The sequence below is a fragment of the Oncorhynchus mykiss genome, chromosome 5 (genome assembly GCF_057628025.1).
Source record: "Oncorhynchus mykiss isolate SJ-2025 chromosome 5, ASM5762802v1, whole genome shotgun sequence".
NCBI lineage: Eukaryota > Metazoa > Chordata > Actinopteri > Salmoniformes > Salmonidae > Oncorhynchus > Oncorhynchus mykiss.
This window is the reverse complement of record NC_143026.1, coordinates 76,180,845-76,201,295: the sequence shown is the minus strand read 5'-3', so window position 1 is coordinate 76,201,295 and position 20,451 is coordinate 76,180,845. Positions and strand designations below refer to the sequence as shown.

Here is a 20,451-nt window from a genome sequence, read left to right as displayed (position 1 = left end):
GTTTTTAAAAGGATATCTGAGGGCCTTCAAAAGGAGGGCCGGGGTCCGCATGCAGCCGCAGGCTGTCATTTGCCTATCCCTGCTCTACCCAGTGGTCAATGCATGGTATAGGGCTATCTGTCCAGTGTGCGGAAACGTGGTCTCCCAACTTGGCAAAAACTGATTGAATCGAAGTTGTTGTTGCCACGTCATTTCAACAACATAAATCAATGTTACAACGTTGATTCAACGTGGAAAACTAATTGGATTTGCAAAACATCATCAACATAAGGGAATTTTGTATTTTTTTCATCCAACTTTTAATATAACTCCAATGACGTGAGGACATTTTTTTTATTGATTTAATGTTGAATTGACGTTAGTTGACAACTCAACCAAATGTAAATCAAAACTAGACGTTGAAATTAAGTATATATTTGTTTCGCAGTGAGCAAAGGCTGCAGCCCATGCAAACACAAATGTCCTTATCTTAGTATTCTAACAACATTAAAATATATCGTGTATACATCTTTCTTTGGCTTAAAAGTTTCGCCCAGATGACAGAGAACGCAACCTGTAGAGATCTGAATAACTGATATTAATTTATAGGTTTAACTTCACCTGGCTCAGTTGTGTTGATGTCTGTTGATGAGTGTTGCTGGGCGGGCGACCTGCATTTGCACGACCAGCGGAAATGACACAGTGACTTAATTGTTTGCTCAAACCTGGGGGGCAAAAGTCATTCTAGTTCTGGGTATTTGCCATCATCCCTTTTTCTTATTTTTACTTTCTCTGAGTTAGGTAACCAACTGAAAGAGAACATGTTGCCATTTGCATTGTTCCTCATTTTCAAAAGGTATTTTGTTATCTTTAAGTTTTGTAAACGTTGGCCTGCAATTGTAAAGCGAAATCATATCTTAACCACTCATTAATCATTTGTCCACAAATTACGGGTCGTGACGCCCATAAGATAAACCCTTTGCAGGTGCCTTTTAGACTTATGAGACCAACCATTCTGCTGGCAAAATGCCTCTTGTGTTAGTTATAGCCTATCACACAGGCTATATATGTGGAACAAGGAGGAAAATTATAAGCATTGTTAATTAATCTGCATATTAAGTAGGCTAAAGGTAAGACATGTCTTAATCATATTATTGGCTAGTTCTAGCGTATATTTTCAGTCATTCAACACGGTCATTCATTGATACATAGTCTGCGTGTAGGCCTCCAATTAATGAATGTATGCTCTGTTATCCTAACATGCGTTTAAAACGCAGAGAACAGGTAAATCATTTCCAGTGGGCTGTTAACAATGGCAACTATTGTGTATCTAAAATAAATTAGACAATACATTCTGAAGTAAATGGATACTCTTATCCATTTTAATTAAAATTCCAGATATTTTCAGTCATTTAAAATTGAGCAATTTTTAACAAAATGTTAGCTTATGCACATGACAAATAAATGAATTACTCGCAAATTTAGCAACATTATATATACGCACAAGACAAAGAATTGAATAGCTCTCAAATTGTAAAATGTCCCTATAGCCACATCATAGGCCTAACGTAGGCTATAAAGTTTAAGCACATATAGGCCTATCATTTTATAGACAAGTGCAACAAATAATCTGGATGTCAAACCCAGGGTCATATGCTGCTATCCTAACGTTTTATCAATCCTTATTGGAAGACTCCGGTTCATGGTGGTCAGAGGGGCTTCGTTTTTTCGTTTCTTCTTTTTTCCACTTCATCCGCCGGTTCTGGAACCAGATTTTGATGTGTCTCTCTGTCAGTTTAAGTGTGGTGGCTAGTTCATATCTGCGGGGCCTGGATATATACTTGTTAAAGAGGAACTCCTTCTCCAGCTCCAATAACTGAGCCCGGCTATACGCGGTGCGGCTCCGCTTGTATTCGTCCCCGTTCTGGGAATAACCACCTTAAATTAAAAGATACATACATATAAAAGGTGTGTCGTTGTTCAGTTAATCTATCTAGACTGTGTTTGCATTTTTACGCTAATGCTATAACCTTGTTTATTTCAGGTTAGGCCAAGTTTTGAGGCCTTGTGAAACCTTTTCTTCCATCTAATCATTTTACCTGTCAGACAAAATCGCGTCACAACTATGTATGTTATATAATTGCACCTGTAAAGTATTCTGCTCACCTGGGAGTGATTGGTATGAGTGAACTCTGGAGCTCCTCATCCAGGGGAATGGCACTTGTGCCGGGGACTCTACCTCCACCACTAGGCTGTCTCCTAGATGGTAGTCGTTCGGTACACGACCCTGACCTGTCAGGTACTCCTGTTCCTGGGTCTGTGTCTGAAGAGGCCTCGAGTACTGACAGGGAGGTAGATCGTAGGGCAGTAAAGTTCCCTTGCTCCGGTGCTCGACAGAGGCACAAGGGGGCATGGGGATCCGTACCTGCTCGGTGTCACCGCTGTAGCGGCAGGAGGGCGGGTTATAGTCATACTCTTCCGGTGACTGCTGTTGGAAGCGCTCACCGTCATAGTAAATATCCGAGGTATCCATTATTGAGCAGATTTTCCCAGCGATAATTTTTACAGGATGTCCATGTACGTCCCTGCAATATATCCTTCAAGTGAGGCCACAACTTGGAGTGCACCTATGAGTGAATACCTATCCCTAGTCACGTGACTGACACAACTCATAACTGGCTATGGGCCAGATTGACCAAAGTTTGCACTGGTGCAAAGTTGAACCTGTTATTTCCAGAGGGGAATGAATCACAAACAAAAGAGAACATGAAACATACGTTATCCTCATCTTTAACCTGAAACATGAAAAGTTCCATCTTTTAACCCATTTCTTAGGTAACAGGTGCACACTTTGGAGCACTACAATCGCTTATGGTTACTTAAACCCACCATGTTCCATATTTACTGAATGAAATAATATTTATATTTACATAAATATTATTTCGACAAGGACAGATTCTTGGAGGCACACAACGTTTCTATTGTGTCAGGTGGAATTACACAGAAGCATATTCAAATGCTTGAGTTCAATATGACTTGTGGCATGGCATGTACTTCGGCCACCTTTCGTAATCAAATGGGTGTATAATTTATTTCCTTTGTAAATATGTAAAGCTGTCATTCTGGCTTAGCTGATAAAATAACACTGGCTGCTTTTATGGAACTACTTGAAACATATGTAAGTAGAGCAGTGATTAGTAATGCTGTTACACACACAAACACACACACAGTCACTCAAACACACACACAAACACACACACACAGACACTCAAACACACACACAGACACTCAAGCACACACACACAAACACATGCACACACGTGCCATTATGATAGTGACACAACTGAATCGAATAATTGGCCTATAACATATCTATACTGCGGTGGTATAGTTATTCATAAGTCACTTGGGCTAAGCCTACATTTCTCTCCATAAAAAAAATGTGTTTAAGATATAATTATTACTTTGCATGGGTGTCCAATTTGGGCTTTGTGAAATGTATATTTCAAGGATATATATCGTCATATTCTGTTCGTTGTCCTCTGTTTCGGAGAGCCATATTCATTAATTCAGCGACTAAATGCAGTTGATGATTTAAGAGGCACGCTCTAACCCAACAAAATAATGGATTTTAAAGTGGTTGACATTTTAGAAAAGGCCTATTCTGAAGAGCATGACAAAAGCTCATGGCACATATTGTGTGGTGACCGGGCTCCCACTAGATTAAGTCACCAAAGACTGCATTGATGGGGCACGTGTCCAGAATTCACAGTTTCATCATCATTTGAAACAAGCAACTCACTGGACACTCCTGGACCCCTGCCTTTACCAGGGCGGGATGATTCATCGCCACTCGAAGCACTTGGACTCAGAAGAGAGGGTTGTCACATTTATCGAGGGCCAAAATTGTACTTGCAGATTCATGACCAAAGCAGAGGTCTCCGCAGGCCAAGACAAAACTTTTTCTCTCCTTTTCTCATTGACACTTGAGTTTGCTCTTATATCTCCACACGAGACAGCAGCTGCACACTGGTGAAAAGCAGTCGTATTAATTGTCTTTTGTAATGCGTAATTGCCACATTTTCAATAGTAATTATATCGTCTTTGGAGTGCTGGTTTTGGTGGCTATTGTATTTGAACAGGCCTCATACCTCATCCAAAGTAACAATGTCTCAATTTTACATTCCACAATATTTTGGGCTGAGTTACGGTTTAGACTTTAGACCTATAATTGCATTACTTTTCTATTAAGGCATTTTATAAATCGACCATGCAAATTAAAAGTATGAAAGTCATGCCACACGAATTGGGGCAACTGCTTCATGCTATTGCTTTTCTTCTGATTTTAGCCAAAAACGCGACTGTCCTTACACGCCTACTATGATAGTGTTTTTGAGAGTTTACTTTGTCTCTCCAGCTAGTCTTGCCATGGCCTGAAGGTATAATACACATGAGTTTCAGGCTATTATAGCGTACTGACAGTTCGAGGTCAGGGCCCATCGGTCTGAAAAGGGGGAGACTTTCCCAAAACTGCAGTTAGCTTCATTGTCAATCGGTTTTAATGGGCCGGTGGTCTTTCACTTTCACACCTGCGAGGGGTAAAATCTAATTTGATTAATAGGAACTTCAATATATATTCATTAGGTGGCTTTCGCTCAATAATATATGATCACCAGCGGGATGTGAAAAGAGACCATTTATTCCCGGTCTGAATGGGCCTGCGTGGGACCAAAACTTCACCTGCTTCCCCTCTCAATTAGGAATGTATCCCAAACTCCGACTGAAACGAGTTAAATTAACCGTTAGCTAATTTCCTATCGCCCTTCTTACGCAGTCCTTCTATTTCAGCATGCCCCCTCAATTTACCATAAGTTGAAAGGTTCAACTAGTGCTTAATGAAACAGTGACTAAATCGTTCTCTCGCGCTCAGAGGAACCCTGTAGCTGTCTCTTCAAAGCCCCCAGAGTCTGCAGCCGTCGGGGGTCCACTGCTAAATGCGAGTCCCAAGACAGGACAATCTAACCTGTCAAAGCCTTTGCCCAGTTCTATATATCCTTGTTCTGTGGTTTCGAAGGAATTGCAGCATAATCAGCCAACGTGGGACTGAAACTGCAATTAAACTCATTTTGGACAAGCAAAATCTCTTCAAAAGCGAACATAACATGGATGATCGAGGCTATTACCCCGGTTTAGCCCTGGGCTTAATCCGATAGGGCTTTGTGGGCAGGATACATTATGGGCCTAGTACTTCATATAGCCTCTAAATAAAGTCCAGGTATCAATAATAACGTCAGAATAATGAGGGTGTTAATAAAAAAGAACAATACTACTACTACTAATAATAATAGCATCATCATTATAATAACTAATGTAGGCTACTTAAAACAAATGGACATATAAAACATGATTAGGCTCTATTTCATTTCAGAACACCATTTTTTTTATTCGAGTCTTTTATTCGAGTCTGAGTTTAAATATGGTCAGTATAGGTTAGGCTACATGTTCGTTTTTCTCTAATGCTATAATGTGTTATAACTTTTAATAATTACCCATTTTGGCTATTGTCAGGCTATACGAATATACTAACATGTAAATACTGTTTTTTAAATGCACCAGAGAATAAATTGGCAATAATTCAACTGAAACTCAGCTCTAATATAATAATCTAAAACTGACCCCTAAAGTTATGCTTTTAGCCATTAGGGATACCATAGGAACCATAGGCCACAGCTTTTATATTCGGACTGTTTTTCTTTTCTGCTTATGATTGGGGGGATGGGAGTGTGTTTGTGCGTGTGTGTGTGTGTGTGTGAGAGAGAGAGAGAGAGTCAGAGAGTTGTTAAGTATAGACAACATCAACTTAACTCTTTAATTAAGTGCCAGTATAGTTAATTAACAGGTAATGCACTCCTTGATGATATCTTTTATCAACCTGTTACCTAATCAGAGAGGGACTCAATATAACATGTAACATGGTTAACCCGAGCAGGGCACTGCCAAAACCAGCTCTAAGAACAGACAGAAAATGTCAAGATTTATAAAACTATCAATCTATTCTTGATCATCTTAAAAATAGTACAGTACATGCATTTGGCTGTAAATGACGGTGAACGTGGATGTAAATCTAATACTGTTTATATTAGTGTCTCTGATCACCTGCATATGATGACATTAATGTGTCCCTTGAAATGGTCTCATGATTTGAATTCGTGCAATTATTATAATAAATTGACTATTTACTCAAAATACAGACTCAACGTTGATTTCTTGACAATTATATCATTCAAACACAAAAGCTCTAACAATAGCCTTTAAGGGCCGAATCAAAGATACACCTGCCAACCGGTCAAAAAACATAGCACATCCATTTTTGTCTGAGATACAACTCACCAAAGTTTTATTAAAATAAATACAAATATACATATTATTTACATAATAGTCTACTAAGCACATACAAATTCACGTGGATAAATCAGATGTGAAACAGAGTAGATCAACGGCTGTCATAGCCACATCGGATAAATATGATATTTATCTAATCACATGGAAAAGGAAAGATACCAAGCATTGTATGACAACTACTGAGGATGTACAACTTTGACGTTGGTTGAACCCTGAATGATTTAACATTACATTTATGTTTCTAAATGTTTTAACAAATAAAACATGTATTCACAATTTGTTCATATTTGACAGTTAACATAAAACGAATGACAAATAAGCCTACACGATTTAACCAGAGGGAACCAAATATATTCCCAATAGTTCTTCTCAGACTGGAAGTAGCATATCATGGCCATGAGGTCGTCTGGTATTGCTGAATCCGTGTTGAACAAGGGTAGACTATGCCAGTAGTGTAATGGAAGTATGTATAGTGTGAGATGGCCTCAGATTGGGGAGATCTCTTTCTCCTCTGACGCTGATGCAGGGGATAAAGATTCCTCGTCCTCAGACCTCGGGTAGTCCGTGTGACCACTTGCGCACTTGCAACCGCTGTGCGCGCTCCTCTGTGTGCCCTTGCCCTCCTTCTTGTGTTTCACCCTCCGGTTCTGGAACCAGATTTTCACTTGCTTCTCCGAGAGGTTCAGATACGTCGCAATTTCGATTCTTCTGAGCCGGGATAGATACATGTTGGAGGAGAACTCTCTCTCCAGTTCCAATAGTTGCGTGCTGGTGAAAGCCGTACGCATCCTTTTGCCATTCTGGATGTGATTGCTCTCAGAGGCGGCTGATGGAGACAGCACAACGATTTAGCCACATCATTGTTCTATTCACAGTTCTAACAGTGCACTACATACTTTATGCAATAAATGGCATTGGTTGTACTGTGTGTAATTGCGCGTAATTGGATAGACTAATACGAAATAACAAACATTATAATGTTTGTTATTTCGTATTTGTTATTTCGTACTAGTCTATTCAATTACGCATAATATATGTGGTGCAATTATGATATGTTGCTCTAATTTCAAAGTTTTAATTGACAGGTTGTTACATTGCGTTGAATTGCAGATATGCAGATATGCACAACATATTCTTACCTATGGAGAGACAGTGGTACCTCCTGGGGTCAGTGACGCTGTACGTAGGCGTGCAGACAGGTGCGTGTCCCAGCGCCGGAGACTGTTGGTGGTGTGATATCCTCTGACAATATTGGGGCTCCGCTCCCGGGAACTGACTCTTCAGCATCGAAATGCCGCTGCGGGGAGAGTGGAGATGGGACGTGACGCAAACCGGGCAGACGCAGAAAGTGCCGGTCTTCCTGGATGGGCACACCGGCGCGTTGACCGTCATCATGGTGGGCGAATGCATGCTGATGGGGATGAAGAAGTCTTGTCCGGGATGCTCGTTTAGAGGTGCGGGTCGCACGGTGTCCTTAATAATCAAAGAGTCGACATAAAAGGATCTAGACATGGCTGCAGAACGATAAGCGGTCAGTCAGTATTGGTGCTTGCACAAGATGTTGACCGTTTCTCATCTGAAGCCCTCAGGATCTCGGAAGGTCCTTATGTTTGATGGTTAAACAAAAGGGACCCCGGAGAGGGCTGGCCCTAGCGTCACCCACGTGCGCAGCCGGCTCCCAGGGCTTCAGTATACTGCAAGTGGCTCAAACCACGTGATTTCTCAGAGAACTTCCAATCAAAATCTCCACATTCGCTCGTTTTACCCCCAATATAGTGAAAAGTCGTGTTAATAACAAGTCACTCAAAAAAACATAATATGAGTAGTTATCAAAGTTTATCTATAGCATCATCAGCTACCTGAGACAATAGTGCCCACATCTCAAGCAATATATTGTTTCTGTGCCGTAATGTAATTTGATGAAGAAAATAATATTTCAAATATAAAAATCCATATTTTATCTAAACAACAATCCGATTTTAAATTAATTTAAACGGTTTCATTGATTAAGGAATAGCAACAGAACAAACAGCCTAAATTCGTCGGGCGATGGAGTCTCCAAGGTATCGAAGTGTTCGATAAGGATTCTGGCCCATGTTGACTCCAATGCTTCCCACAGTTGTGTCAAGTTGGCTGGATGTCCTTTGTGTGGTGGACCATTGTTAATACACATGGAAAACTGTTAATAGTGAAAAACTCAGCAGCATTGCCGTTCTTGAGACAAACCAGTGCGCCTGGCACCTACTACCATACTTCCTTAAAAGACACTTGAACCTTTTGTCTTGCCCATTCATCTTCTGAATGTCACACGTACACAATCCATGTCTCAATTGTCTCAAGGCTTAAAAATCCTTCTTTAACCGGTCTTCGCTCCTTCATCTACACTGATTGAAATAGATTTAACAAGTGACACCAATAAGGGATCATATAGCTTTCACCTGGATTCACCTGGTCAGTCTGTGTCGTGGAAAGAGCAGGTGTCCTTAATGTTTTGTACAGTCAGTGTATATGGTCAATTCAGACGTAACATTGAATTGTCCCAAAAATTGTCTGTACACCTGTTCATGATCGATTCAAATGTGAACTTTGACCGATAGGCTACATATATTCATATAACAGTAGGCCTCTATAGCTAAAATTGATCATAAACATCTGCAATAGCCTATTGGAGTTGAAAAGCCCCATGCCCCATACCAACCTCTAATTTCATATCAATTAATCTCCAGCCTCTGAATATACTGTAGCTCTCAGCAAACTCACATACAAAACACATGCATTATCTACAATGTGAGCAGTTGCCTTGGGTAGCCTATGGGTGATGATTCCTGTACTGTTTGTTACCAGACTTGATCGCCCATAACACTGTTGGCCTAAACAATGAGCTCTCTATTAGCAGGGATTCAAACCAGCGTAATGCCTCCAGTTGGTTATTCGTTTTGTTTTAAATCCCAATTATTTTGAAAACTATGCTTAGATAATTACTTTATAATTGACATAATTGTATGGCCCAAGCCTTGTATATTGTGACAATGAGAGTCAATCTACTTTTCTGTGTGAGAGTTTATTTGTGGAAATGCGATTTGAATTGTAAATCTCGTGACTACCTGGACTAAATATAATTGCAGTTTAATCATACCCTAGATGCGTTCCTTTGGTAAAGATTTCAGGTCCAGCAATTAAAGAATTATGAATGCCTCTGTCTGGGTTGTGACTATTTGATAGCGATTAGAATTAAATTAGAAAGTGTTCATTACGCTGGGTTTCTGCCGGGTAAACAGGCAGCTATTTCAGAAATGCATTAATCCCTTATCTTGTGACAATAATTAGCGAGTTTGATCTCCAGGCGGGTCACCAGTGGGTTTACCTTCTACTTTCATCTGCGGACTAACGCCTCGAACCTCCAGACAGAGCGCATGGAAGCGAGCGGCGTGCGCGGTTTCCGAAGTTTAATTGTGCAAATATTACAAGCGTAAACATCCATTTAGTCTCTTGAGCAAAGGACAAGTATGCATACAATAGTTCAGTTTAAGGATTGCAATATTGAGGTAAAACTGGACTATAAACCGCACTACGTTGTCTATACATTTTCCAATGAAACTAGGCCCATATATCCAAGATCATACAATTACATTTTTGTGGGGTTTACAACTGTTTGCTCTACGTGTAAATTAGCCGTACATGGTCAATTCGTTGTCTGCTTAATTTGGGGAAGCAACCAGTGGGTGACCAGTGCTCATACGATTTTAATTGGCATCTTTAAACGAATTAGAATATGACTTAATACAGGTATACATTACAGAAAACAAACACGTCTGTCACGCAGACTGTAATTGCTATAATAAAGTGAACACGGTGTATGACATGAGAAGCGCAATGGGTTGTTGTGGTACGGAGAACAGAGAGAGAGAGAGAGAGAGAGAGAGAGAGAGAGAGAAAGAGAGAGGACAAACCAGGCGGAATGATGTGTGGCGCGCGCCCTCATCACACTATCCTAGCTCCAATATTATTTTTCCATAATTCTGCACGATAAAATTTCATTGTCTATTAAGTAATCCCACAAATGAGATCCTTTATGAGGCTATAATGAGCTCTAATTGCCACGACCAGTCGAGCCACGTGGAAGGGTTTAGCAGGCATTAAGCCGTCGGGTACAGAGCACAGGCTGTTACCTAGCCATTACTTTCATAATTCAAGAAGAAAATTAGTCCATTTAAGGTAAAAATCCTTTGATTCTTTTTATTCTGCTTGGGGTGACAGGACTACAGCTTTGTCCGCTTCAGTTAAAAAGCGGCTGCAGCAAATGGGACCGTTACCAAATTACCCCCTTAAAAACGAAACGTCTGAGTTTGAAAGAATGTCAGAAATCCATAAAGCTCAGAGGGCCCCACTGCAATGAGTTCCCTCTCCCATGTTGTGTGCAAACGATATAATCATTCAGCAGTTACTCCATTCAGCCCTATTCAAGTCATGTTGATGTGGCGATTAATCATGTGCCCATTAATTATAATGAAGATCAAATTAGTAATAAATCACACTTTAGGAATTAATGCACACTGCTTAATCCTCCACATATTAGCTGTTGATATTTTCCTTGTTAGTGGGAAGATAAACCAGGCCTTTGCTTGTTTGTGATCAACAAACTGTTAGGCTGTTAGTTATTAGGGATACCATAAGAACCATATGCCACGGGTTTCTATTCTGACAATAATGTTCTTATCTTATGGTGGGGTGGGGGGGGGGGGGGGGAGTGGACACACTGCTTTGAGTTTCTCAGAAACAAAAACACACAAACGTGTTAATGTGCTTTGCTGAGGCAGCCCCCTCTCATTCACAGTCCATATTATACCGTGAAGAAGTCCATTAATGTTTTGTTGAACAAGCGTCATTAACTTGTTGTATCAACGCCTTTTTACAAAAGTTGCATTGTTGCACAGGGCCGGCTTGCGGCCCATCTTGGCCAATACAGTGGGTGATTTCCTCCTTTATTAGTAACCAGGCAACAGATCCTGAATACCAAAACTGAATAGAAACACTCGGGTTCTCAATATAGTTTTCAATGGTGATGGAAAAATGAACAATGATCCTGCAGACAACATAATGCCACGCAGTGACTTTTCATTTACAATTATCTCGTTCATGTGAATAGCAGCTGCAGTGGCTACTCTCCATCTCATGGGTTTCAGTGAAAAGAGAGAGTGAGAGAAAGAGCCAGTAGGAGAAGTTGAATAGGATTCTGCAGGAGTCATGGTCAGTGTGGAATCTAATTTATATCTCAATTAATAATTTGATCTCTATACAAAAATGAGTTAGAAATAAAAACGTTTTCTTTAAGTGCATCAAACCATCCATCAGTTCATGCTATGAGAGAGAATTTGGGATATTTCTGTGCACAGAACATCAGATAAACATTAAATGTGGAACTAAACCCTGAATAACAATTTTACATCTGCATTTCTTGCTGTTTGGCGTTTTAGGCTGTGTTTCTGTATAGCACTTAGTGACATAGGCTGATGTAAAAAGCGCTTTATAAATACATTTGATTGAATAACAAAATAAGGGTTTTGCTCCTCATTCAGAATTGTTAAACCTGGAACTTAGTAGGCCTACTCTGGCAAACCATTTCTAATAGGTGATATAAGGCTTTATTCACTGTTTTACCCTACGTTTAAATAGAAAACACCATTCCAGGCAATCCTCCTCAGGACAGTGACACCCACAACACTGGGTGAGCCTTGTGAACCAAGCCACTTACAGGCCCTCATTGTCGACCGAAGAGATGCGCTTGGCTCCCACTAATTAAAGCAACGTTTCTAGCTCTCACCAAGCTGCTTAGCCGAGACACTCGAGACTGAAGTGTGTCCGTCAGGCAAGAAGTGTCTGGACGTCCACACAAACAAACACAGAAATATGTCTGCGTTTCAATACCATGCTCAATTAAGGAGAGTCTAGAAAACGAGATAAATACCAACCGATGGTTGCCTCCTCTCTTCCCCTTATTAGGGCCCAGTCCCCCTCTCTGCCTCGTCTCTTCCTTCTAAAAGACTAAGCAAATAGTCATTACTGAGCCAAAACGAACTACAGAAAATAAAATAGCCCTTATAGCAATCTCCTCTTGCTTGAGTTGCCAAAGAAAAGACCTGAATATTCATCCTCCTTTTGATCAGAAGATGTTTCAGACGTTGCCCTGTGATGCTTCTCTGTTCTGTCATCACTGTTGCTGTTAATGGTTATTGTTGTCTGCCTTTGGGAACTTATTATTGGGGACATGCACTCTCTTACTGGTCACTCTGGACATCAAGACCCTGTTTTTTAATGGGTGGTCTTTTACCATAACAGCTACATTGTTGAAGCCTGCCTCTGTACACCATACACCAAACATTTCATTTTAAATCGTGGTCTCCCCTATTTCCCGCCACCAAAACACACAATCACAGAATATGCACAATTTGTGTAATAGAGACAACCTTTATCTTTCCATCCATGGAGAGCAAAAATAATAGTGGAACAATCAATGTATTAATTTATAGCAGTGATGATCAGTTTTAATTTTCTCTATTATTTATAGTCATGACAATTTGTTGGCCTATACAGTGGGATGGTATTATTGATGCTCGGCATGCTCTGAGTATTCTACAGTGGGTTGTTCACAAGTTCAACATAGATGCATGTCTGAATTTTATCCTTACAGGTTCTCAGCCATTCACCCTCTTGTCAAGCACCTGCCCCACAACAAGAGGATGATTCTGACTTCCTGCTTGGCTTTGAACCAGGAAATGTATCCCAGAGTGAGTGAAGGCTCTCCTATCCATCTAGTTACCCCACCCATCTCTCCCAGAACATAAAAGAGGTGATATTGTAACCGTTTTCTGCTTCTGAAAGGGGAAATCCCTAGGATTGAGCTTGTGTGCTGGAGCGGAAGCAGTCTGGAATGTTTGGCCAGGCCATGTCTTTTGTCACCAGGCCTTGGCTGAATAGGCATGGGGTACAATCTGCTCCTGTGGGCTCAGGAAAAGCCTATAGCCAGCTGATTGAAGCCTTCACTCTTACACCTTTTATAGCATCCTACACCTGTCAATCATTTAATCCTGTCATAAACAAAGGTTTCCTTCATTATCAGTCAGTTGTTATGCTGGGGGATTGTACAAATAAAAAGACAAAGGATTAGCACAAAATGATTGATGATAATATGTCAAATGTTCTAGATATTTCAATGTGTGGCCCGTGCACTGTCAGCTAAATACAGGTTTCCATCGCATATCGTAGTGAATAGAACGCCCATTACTGGGATTTAGAGGATGTTTTAAAGGGCAGGCGAATGCTCTGGTGATTCAGGCTCTTGTGATGTTTAGCAAATTGACACAATAGGCTTTGATGAGGAGGAAGTTTTATTTCTTTCTAAATAAATCATTTATCTTTCTGATTTATTTTTCTTTCAGTGCAGTTTCCCATCCTCAGACGAACTATTGATTGGATAACATGTCAGCCTCATCCAGAGAAGTGTTTGTCGTTACGCTGATGTTCATCATTGCCAGTTAGTGTCCGCTACCATGTCCCTTCAACCACATCCCAGGCCTTCACACAGGCAGGCAACACCACTATATCTGAGGCAAATGAGAGGAGAGGCCATACATCCCTAGTCTCCTAATGACCCTTCACCCATCTGGATGGGCAAAGTCACACATCTCTTAATTGAGATTGTGTCTGCATTTTTCCACCTATTATCCACTGTGTTATTCTAATGCGACACTTAGCAAGATGTGCTGAGCAGAATAGGAGGAAGGAGAGGGGGGTTAGCGGTCAAGATCCAGCCCCACACTGGGCCTATGCCATACTGTACTCATTTAAACAATTGAGTGCATCAATTTGTTTTTTTGTCTGTATCTTTCTTAAAGCTGTTGTCACTTCACTGCTCGTTTGTATTCATTTCACAGAGCTGCTAGCACAATCAGACATAATTGAAATGGTCTTTGTTTTATAAAACAAAGCTCAGTTCTTCTGTTACATCTAGAAAGTGCTTTTTCGCCATGTAGAACTTAGAGGGAAATTATTCTCTCTCTATTTGTAAGATATGACTATCAGCCAAGCTCAGCTCCAATGATTCATTTACATCTGTTTGCATATTTAAACATTTTAATTTTATGGCCCAATGTGAGGTCTAAAAGATACAGTACTCTCTGCTTTTAAGATAAAGTGAGATTTAACAGCTGATAGTTGCCAAAAAAATGCTTGATAGAATCCTTCCTATGTCATAATACTTTGCTTATACGAATTAAGCAAACAGTTATTAGAATCAAATTGCTACAGATGTAGGATCTTAATTTGAGCCAGTTTGCTACAGCAACAAGAATTGTAAATTATTATGTGGATTATAATTAATAGGCATTTTTTTTGTAGGAGTTGATACATTTTTCGTTAGGGCAAATCAAGTCTGACGTTTTAAAGTAGGAATTGCAAACTTTAGAAGCGTTTTTAGAAGCTTAGTGTGTACGTCATCAGGTCTTATTGTTCCTAAAGTCATCTGAGGTTTTATATGTTTACATGAATTTCAGCTAATACATGCTCTTTGTGTGTTCCCATGCTCCCCTTTGAATCTTATTTGAGTTCTGTTAAGTAGTCTTTGAGTAAACAGAGTGGTATAGGATAATGTGTGAACACATTGGAAATTTAGTGGATTAGAGTGTTTCAACAGGATATGCTTAATACTGTACATAAAGATTATGTCCAATGATAAGAAGCATACTGCGGTCCAGATTATAATTTAAACTAACAAGTCGTAAGGCCCTGATGTTTCCCCCCACCACCATTCCCTGAAAATAATATTACAGTAGGGGAGGGTATTGTAGAAGCTAGTTGGATTGAGTACATCAAGGTTGATGGCATACAAAGTCATAACGTGTTTCAAACCCAGCAGAGCCTATTATACAACAGGCGCTTAATTGTGCGGTAGGTAGATTGGTACATCACATGAACTGGCTGGGTTTCTTTTGCACAGCTGCATCACACTTCCAGCTCTGTGTGCTCTGGAGCGTTCCATTTGGGAGGTGTAATTCTCCGGGGGGAAGAGCTGCTCTCCTTTAGTGGGCTAGCTGGTTCCGACTAGAGGGCCCGTCTCAGCCACTTTCCTGGCTGTGAGTGAGGACAGTAGGTCTACACTCATCTGAGGGCAAGGACAGTTATTCTTTAGTGTTTTAACCCATCATCTATCGTAGTAATAGGGTGAATTTAGGGCAGACACGCTGAAATTATCTCACACTCTATGATACAATTTTAGTAGTCTAATACAATAAAGATATGTGGAAATATTGTAGCATACTTTGCCTGAATTGAATTGCTTTTAATTCTTTATTTAGTAAGGTTTCCCCCAGTTTATCAGTAACAATCCACTTATATAGTGTTCACCACTAGCTGTATCCAGTCGGTGCCAGTATTGAGTGCTGCTATTGTGGGGTTAGTTTCAGTAGACAGGGGCACAGAGCTGAGGTCAGGGACAGGAGGCTGCATCATCTCCCTGCTCTGTGCCAGGCTGATAAATGGAGAGGGGTTTCTAAGCCGCCTGAGCTTTGTGTTTGCACAGAGTGTCAATACTCCAAGTGTTTGTGTCCATGAAGGAGGTTTGGGGGGGATGATATTTGTATTCAGACTGCATACAGTGCCTATATCCCCCACACCCCTACACCCGCTCTATGTCCTCTCACCTGCCTGTTGCTGTGAATCATAGAGCTGTCAAGTGAAGCGTGTTAATGTGTCTGCACGTGCAAGCGCTTTTCTGCACCTGTCAGTGTGTATGTATATGTGTGTGAGAGATAAATGTATGTATTTTGTTGAGCTGTTGCAATGGATATTTATGTTTCTTTTATTTGTGTCTTTGTGTGTGTGTGTGTGTGTGTGTGTGTGTGCGTTTGTGTGTGTGTGTGTGCATGCATCCGTGAGTGAATGCTTGCGAATGTGTGAGAGAGATTGAGGCTGTAAGTTTGAGTGAGATGGAGATGTGTTGCATGTGTATGTTTCAGGTAGACCTGTATATTCGTATACAGGTAGACTTGTGTGTATTTGTGAAGTGTACAGAGTTAGACCTGTGTGTGAGGTAGCTGGGTGTCAGGCAGATGCCGTCCCGTCGGTCCGGTTGAGAGCTGCAAGGTTCTTCCCTTTGACAGAGTATCCATTCAGAGTCGATGAGCTGGGTCAAAGCCTGCGCGTCAGGCTGCAGCTCGACCTAGCGCTGGGGCGGTCCGAGAGGTCAGGCCCATTCAGACATCGCTGTCATGCAAATGAACCCACCCACGCTTAAACAACTCTTGGAATTTTTATCTCTGCTCCCTGGCCCTTTTTTCCCCTTTTTCCTCTCCCTCCCTCGTTATTTCTCTCTCTATCTCCCTCTCCAAATCTCTCTCCTATGTATTCACAAAGTCATTGACGAGACATTCAAAGCTTTTTAAATTGGCCAGCTTCATTGTGTTTGAAATAAGAGGGGGGAGGGGGGGATAGGAGTGGGCCTAAATTTACTCCGGACTGAAAGCAGTTAGATCATGTTCTTTTCATGGTCCGATTATAATCAAATCGATCCCCCCGCCCCTCCTGACACTCCAGGTCTTTTAGAGGAGCGGGCCAAACAAAGACTTTTGGGGCGAGACGAGGGAAGGAGTGACCGAACCGGAATGTTAAACAGACTCTTAAAGTCTTCTCTTTTAAGCCCAACAATACACAGGAGAGGAAATGTTTTCGGAAAATGATAAATCTATCTAGGCCTACTGTACATCTAGAATAGATACATCTACAATTATGATATAGGGATCTTTGGCTTAGATCTTATCTGCATAGTAATTAGAAAAACAATAAACCCCAGTGGTGGAGCGTTTTAAAAGGGCTTTAACTCTTACATTTACAAAGGGAGGGATTTAAGGACTTCTTCAGAGCCAGTGAGGGTATGTTAAAGAGTACTTTATCAAAGACTAGTATCTAGTGAAGAAAGTATTTTGTGTAATTGATGACGCCTTTTGTTCAGTAGGACATTTGGGTATACAAGTGGCTTTGGCTGTCTATGCTGGAGTTCCATCGAGGTACACTGTTAAATTAGTGTAGTCTGTGGAGTTTAGATTAAGTGGTATGGGGATGATGGTATGGAGCGCTTAGTATTATTGTGGTGAATGAGGGTTATCATGCACTTGGGGTGGGTGACACACTGCTAGCCCACTCTAGAGGGGGTATTAACGGGGGGATGGGGGGGGGGGTCTGGGAGGAGAGTATAAGAGGGGGTTGAGGGGGCTAAACTTGGTGACAACATCTCTGCACCTGCAGTGTATGGATCCTACCATCGCCTCCCTCAGCCTTTGATCGGACTGTCATCACTCTCTCTTTTGCAGACACTTTTTTGTTGTAAACATAGTTATTAGCATTTTTACTTAGATACGATATATACACTGCTCAAAAAAATAAAGGGAACACTTAAACAACACAATGTAACTCCAAGTCAATCACACTTCTGTGAAATCAAACTGTCCACTTAGGAAGCAACACTGATTGACAATACATTTCACATGCTGTTGTGCAAATGGAATAGACAACAGGTGGAAATTATAGGCAATTAGCAAGACACCCCCAATAAAGGAGTGGTTCTGCAGGTGGTGACCACAGACCACTTCTCAGTTCCTATGCTTCCTGGCTGATGTTTTGGTCACTTTTGAATGCTGGCGGGGCTTTCACTCTAGTGGTAGCATGAGATGGAGTCTATAACCCACACAAGTGGCTCAGGTAGTGCAGCTCATCCAGGATGGCACATCAATGCGAGCTGTGGCAAGAAGGTTTGCTGTGTCTGTCAGCGTTGTGTCCAGAGCATGGAGGCGCTACCAGGAGACAGGCCAGTACATCAGGAGACGTGGAGGAGGCCGTAGGAGGGCAACAACCCAGCAGCAGGACCGCTACCTCCGCCTTTGTGCAAGGAGGAGCAGGACGAGCATTGCCAGAGCCCTGCAAAATGACCTCCAGCAGGCCACAAATGTGCATGTGTCTGCTCAAACGGTCAGAAACAGACTCCATGAGGGTGGTATGAGGGCCCGACGTCCACAGGTGGGGGTTGTGCTTACAGCCCAACACCGTGCAGGACGTTTGGCATTTGCCAGAGAACACCAAGATTGGCAAATTCGCCACTGGCGCCCTGTGGTCTTCACAGATGAAAGCAGGTTCACACTGAGCACATGTGACAGACGTGACAGAGTCTGGAGACACCGTGGAGAACGTTCTGCTGCCTGCAACATTCTCCAGCATGACCGGTTTGGCGAGCCCTCCATGTGCTCGCCAGAGGTAGCCTGACTGCCATTAGGTACCGAGATGAGATCCTCAGACCCCTTGTGAGACCATATGCTGGTGCTGTTGGCCCTGGGTTGCTCCTAATGCAAGACAATGCTAGACCTCATGTGGCTGGAGTGTGTCAGCAGTTCCTGCAAGAGGAAGGCATTGATGCTATGGACTGGCCCGCCCGTTCCCCAGACCTGAATCCAATTGAGCATATCTGGGACATCATGTCTCGCTCCTTCCACCAACGCCACGTTGCACGTAAAGAAAAAAGTATTTAATAAGAATATTCCATTCATTCAGATCTAGGATGTGTTATTTTAGTTTTTGAGCAGTGTATTTTCCTGGAATATAAGTAATGGAGTGGCTTCGGATCAGACTTTTTTGGCCTCCTCCTCCCGACAGCTGAAGGTCCTGAATCTTCTGCGCATGTGCAGCTTAATAAAGTTAGATCAAAGCTGAATCAATGTCTGCAATATCACACTATGATAGTATTTGTCACGATTGTTATAAGAAGTGGACCAAGATTCAGCGTGGTATGTTTCCATCCTCTTTATTAGGAAAAGAAACTCAAAGAATAAACAATAAAGCCTGAAACGAAACATGAAGCTCAATGAAGTGCTCGCAGGCAACTATACCTAGGCAAGATCCCACAAAGCACAATGGGGAAATGGCTGCCTAAATATGATCCCCAATCAGAGACAACGATAAACAGCTGCCTCTGATCAGGAACCATACCAGGCCAACCTAGATAATTAATCACCTAGGTAACCCACCCTAGTCACTGTCACTCCCCAACCAACATAGAGAATAAACAGCTCTCTATGGTCAGGGCGTGACAGTATTCTACATAACAGAACTGTATATAATAGCATAGTATAAGATTACTGTAAGACAAATACACCACCTAATGTATTATGAGATTTTATGATGATTCTGCTCATGTGGTCAAAATTCCACAGCTCGCGCCACTAAGCAAAATATGTGCTTTGATTTAAACTAAACAAAGGTAGGTTAACAGCATCTGCTCTACAATTCTCTCACTGTACATCATTCAAAACAATACTGTAGGCTACTTTGAAACAACACTGTATATCTAAGAAGATCTAAATGTACAGTGCCTTGCGAAAGTATTCGGCCCCCTTGAACTTTGCGACCTTTTGCCACATTTCAGGCTTCAAACATAAAGATATAAAACTGTATTTTTTTGTGAAGAATCAACAACAAGTGGGACACAATCATGAAGTGGAACGACATTTATTGGATATTTCAAACTTTTTAACAAATCAAAAACTGAAAAATTGGGCGTGCAAAATTATTCAGCCCCTTTAAGTTAACTTTGTTTAACTTTGCTAAGTTTAACTTTGTAGCGCCACCTTTTTTTTTTCTTCTTCTTCTTTTTCTCCCTATTTTCGTGTGATCCAATTGTTGTAGTAGCTACTATCTTGTCTCATCGCTACAACTCCCGTACGGGCTCGGGAGAGACGAAGGTTGAAAGTCATGCGTCCTCCGATACACAACCCAACCAAGCCGCACTGCTTCTTAACACAGCACGCATCCAACCCGGAACCATTCCATTGTAGATTTTGCTTTATGTTTTGGATCATTGTCTTGTTGGAAGACAAATCTCCGTCCCAGTCTCAGGTCTTTTGCAGACTCCATCAGGTTTTCTTCCAGAATGGTCCTGTATTGGGCTCCATCCATCTTCCCATCAATTTTAACCATCTTCCCTGTCCCTGCTGAAGAAAAGCAGGCCCAAACCATGATGCCAAACATAACGTT

At 41.4% G+C, this 20,451-nt stretch overlaps 2 protein-coding genes across 2 annotated transcripts; both read right to left on the bottom strand.

Annotated features, from left to right (window-relative positions):
• Nucleotides 1-1,334: 1,334 nt before the first annotated feature.
• LOC110522886 (pancreas/duodenum homeobox protein 1-like) lies at nt 1,335-2,640 on the bottom strand. The gene is made up of 2 exons (XM_021601335.3): nt 2,146-2,640; nt 1,335-1,917 (listed from the first exon to the last, which is right to left on the bottom strand). The coding sequence occupies exons 1-2, from the start codon at nt 2,510-2,512 to the stop codon at nt 1,655-1,657; spliced, it is 630 nt and encodes a 209-aa protein (XP_021457010.2). The 5' UTR covers nt 2,513-2,640; the 3' UTR covers nt 1,335-1,654.
• Nucleotides 2,641-6,346: 3,706 nt separating this feature from the next.
• On the bottom strand, nt 6,347-7,985 carry LOC110524557 (GS homeobox 2). Its single transcript, XM_021604333.3, has 2 exons — nt 7,521-7,985; nt 6,347-7,207 (listed from the first exon to the last, which is right to left on the bottom strand). Exons 1-2 carry the CDS (start codon nt 7,891-7,893, stop codon nt 6,867-6,869), a joined length of 714 nt encoding a protein of 237 aa, XP_021460008.1. The 5' UTR covers nt 7,894-7,985; the 3' UTR covers nt 6,347-6,866.
• Between the last annotated feature and the right edge of the window lie 12,466 nt (nt 7,986-20,451).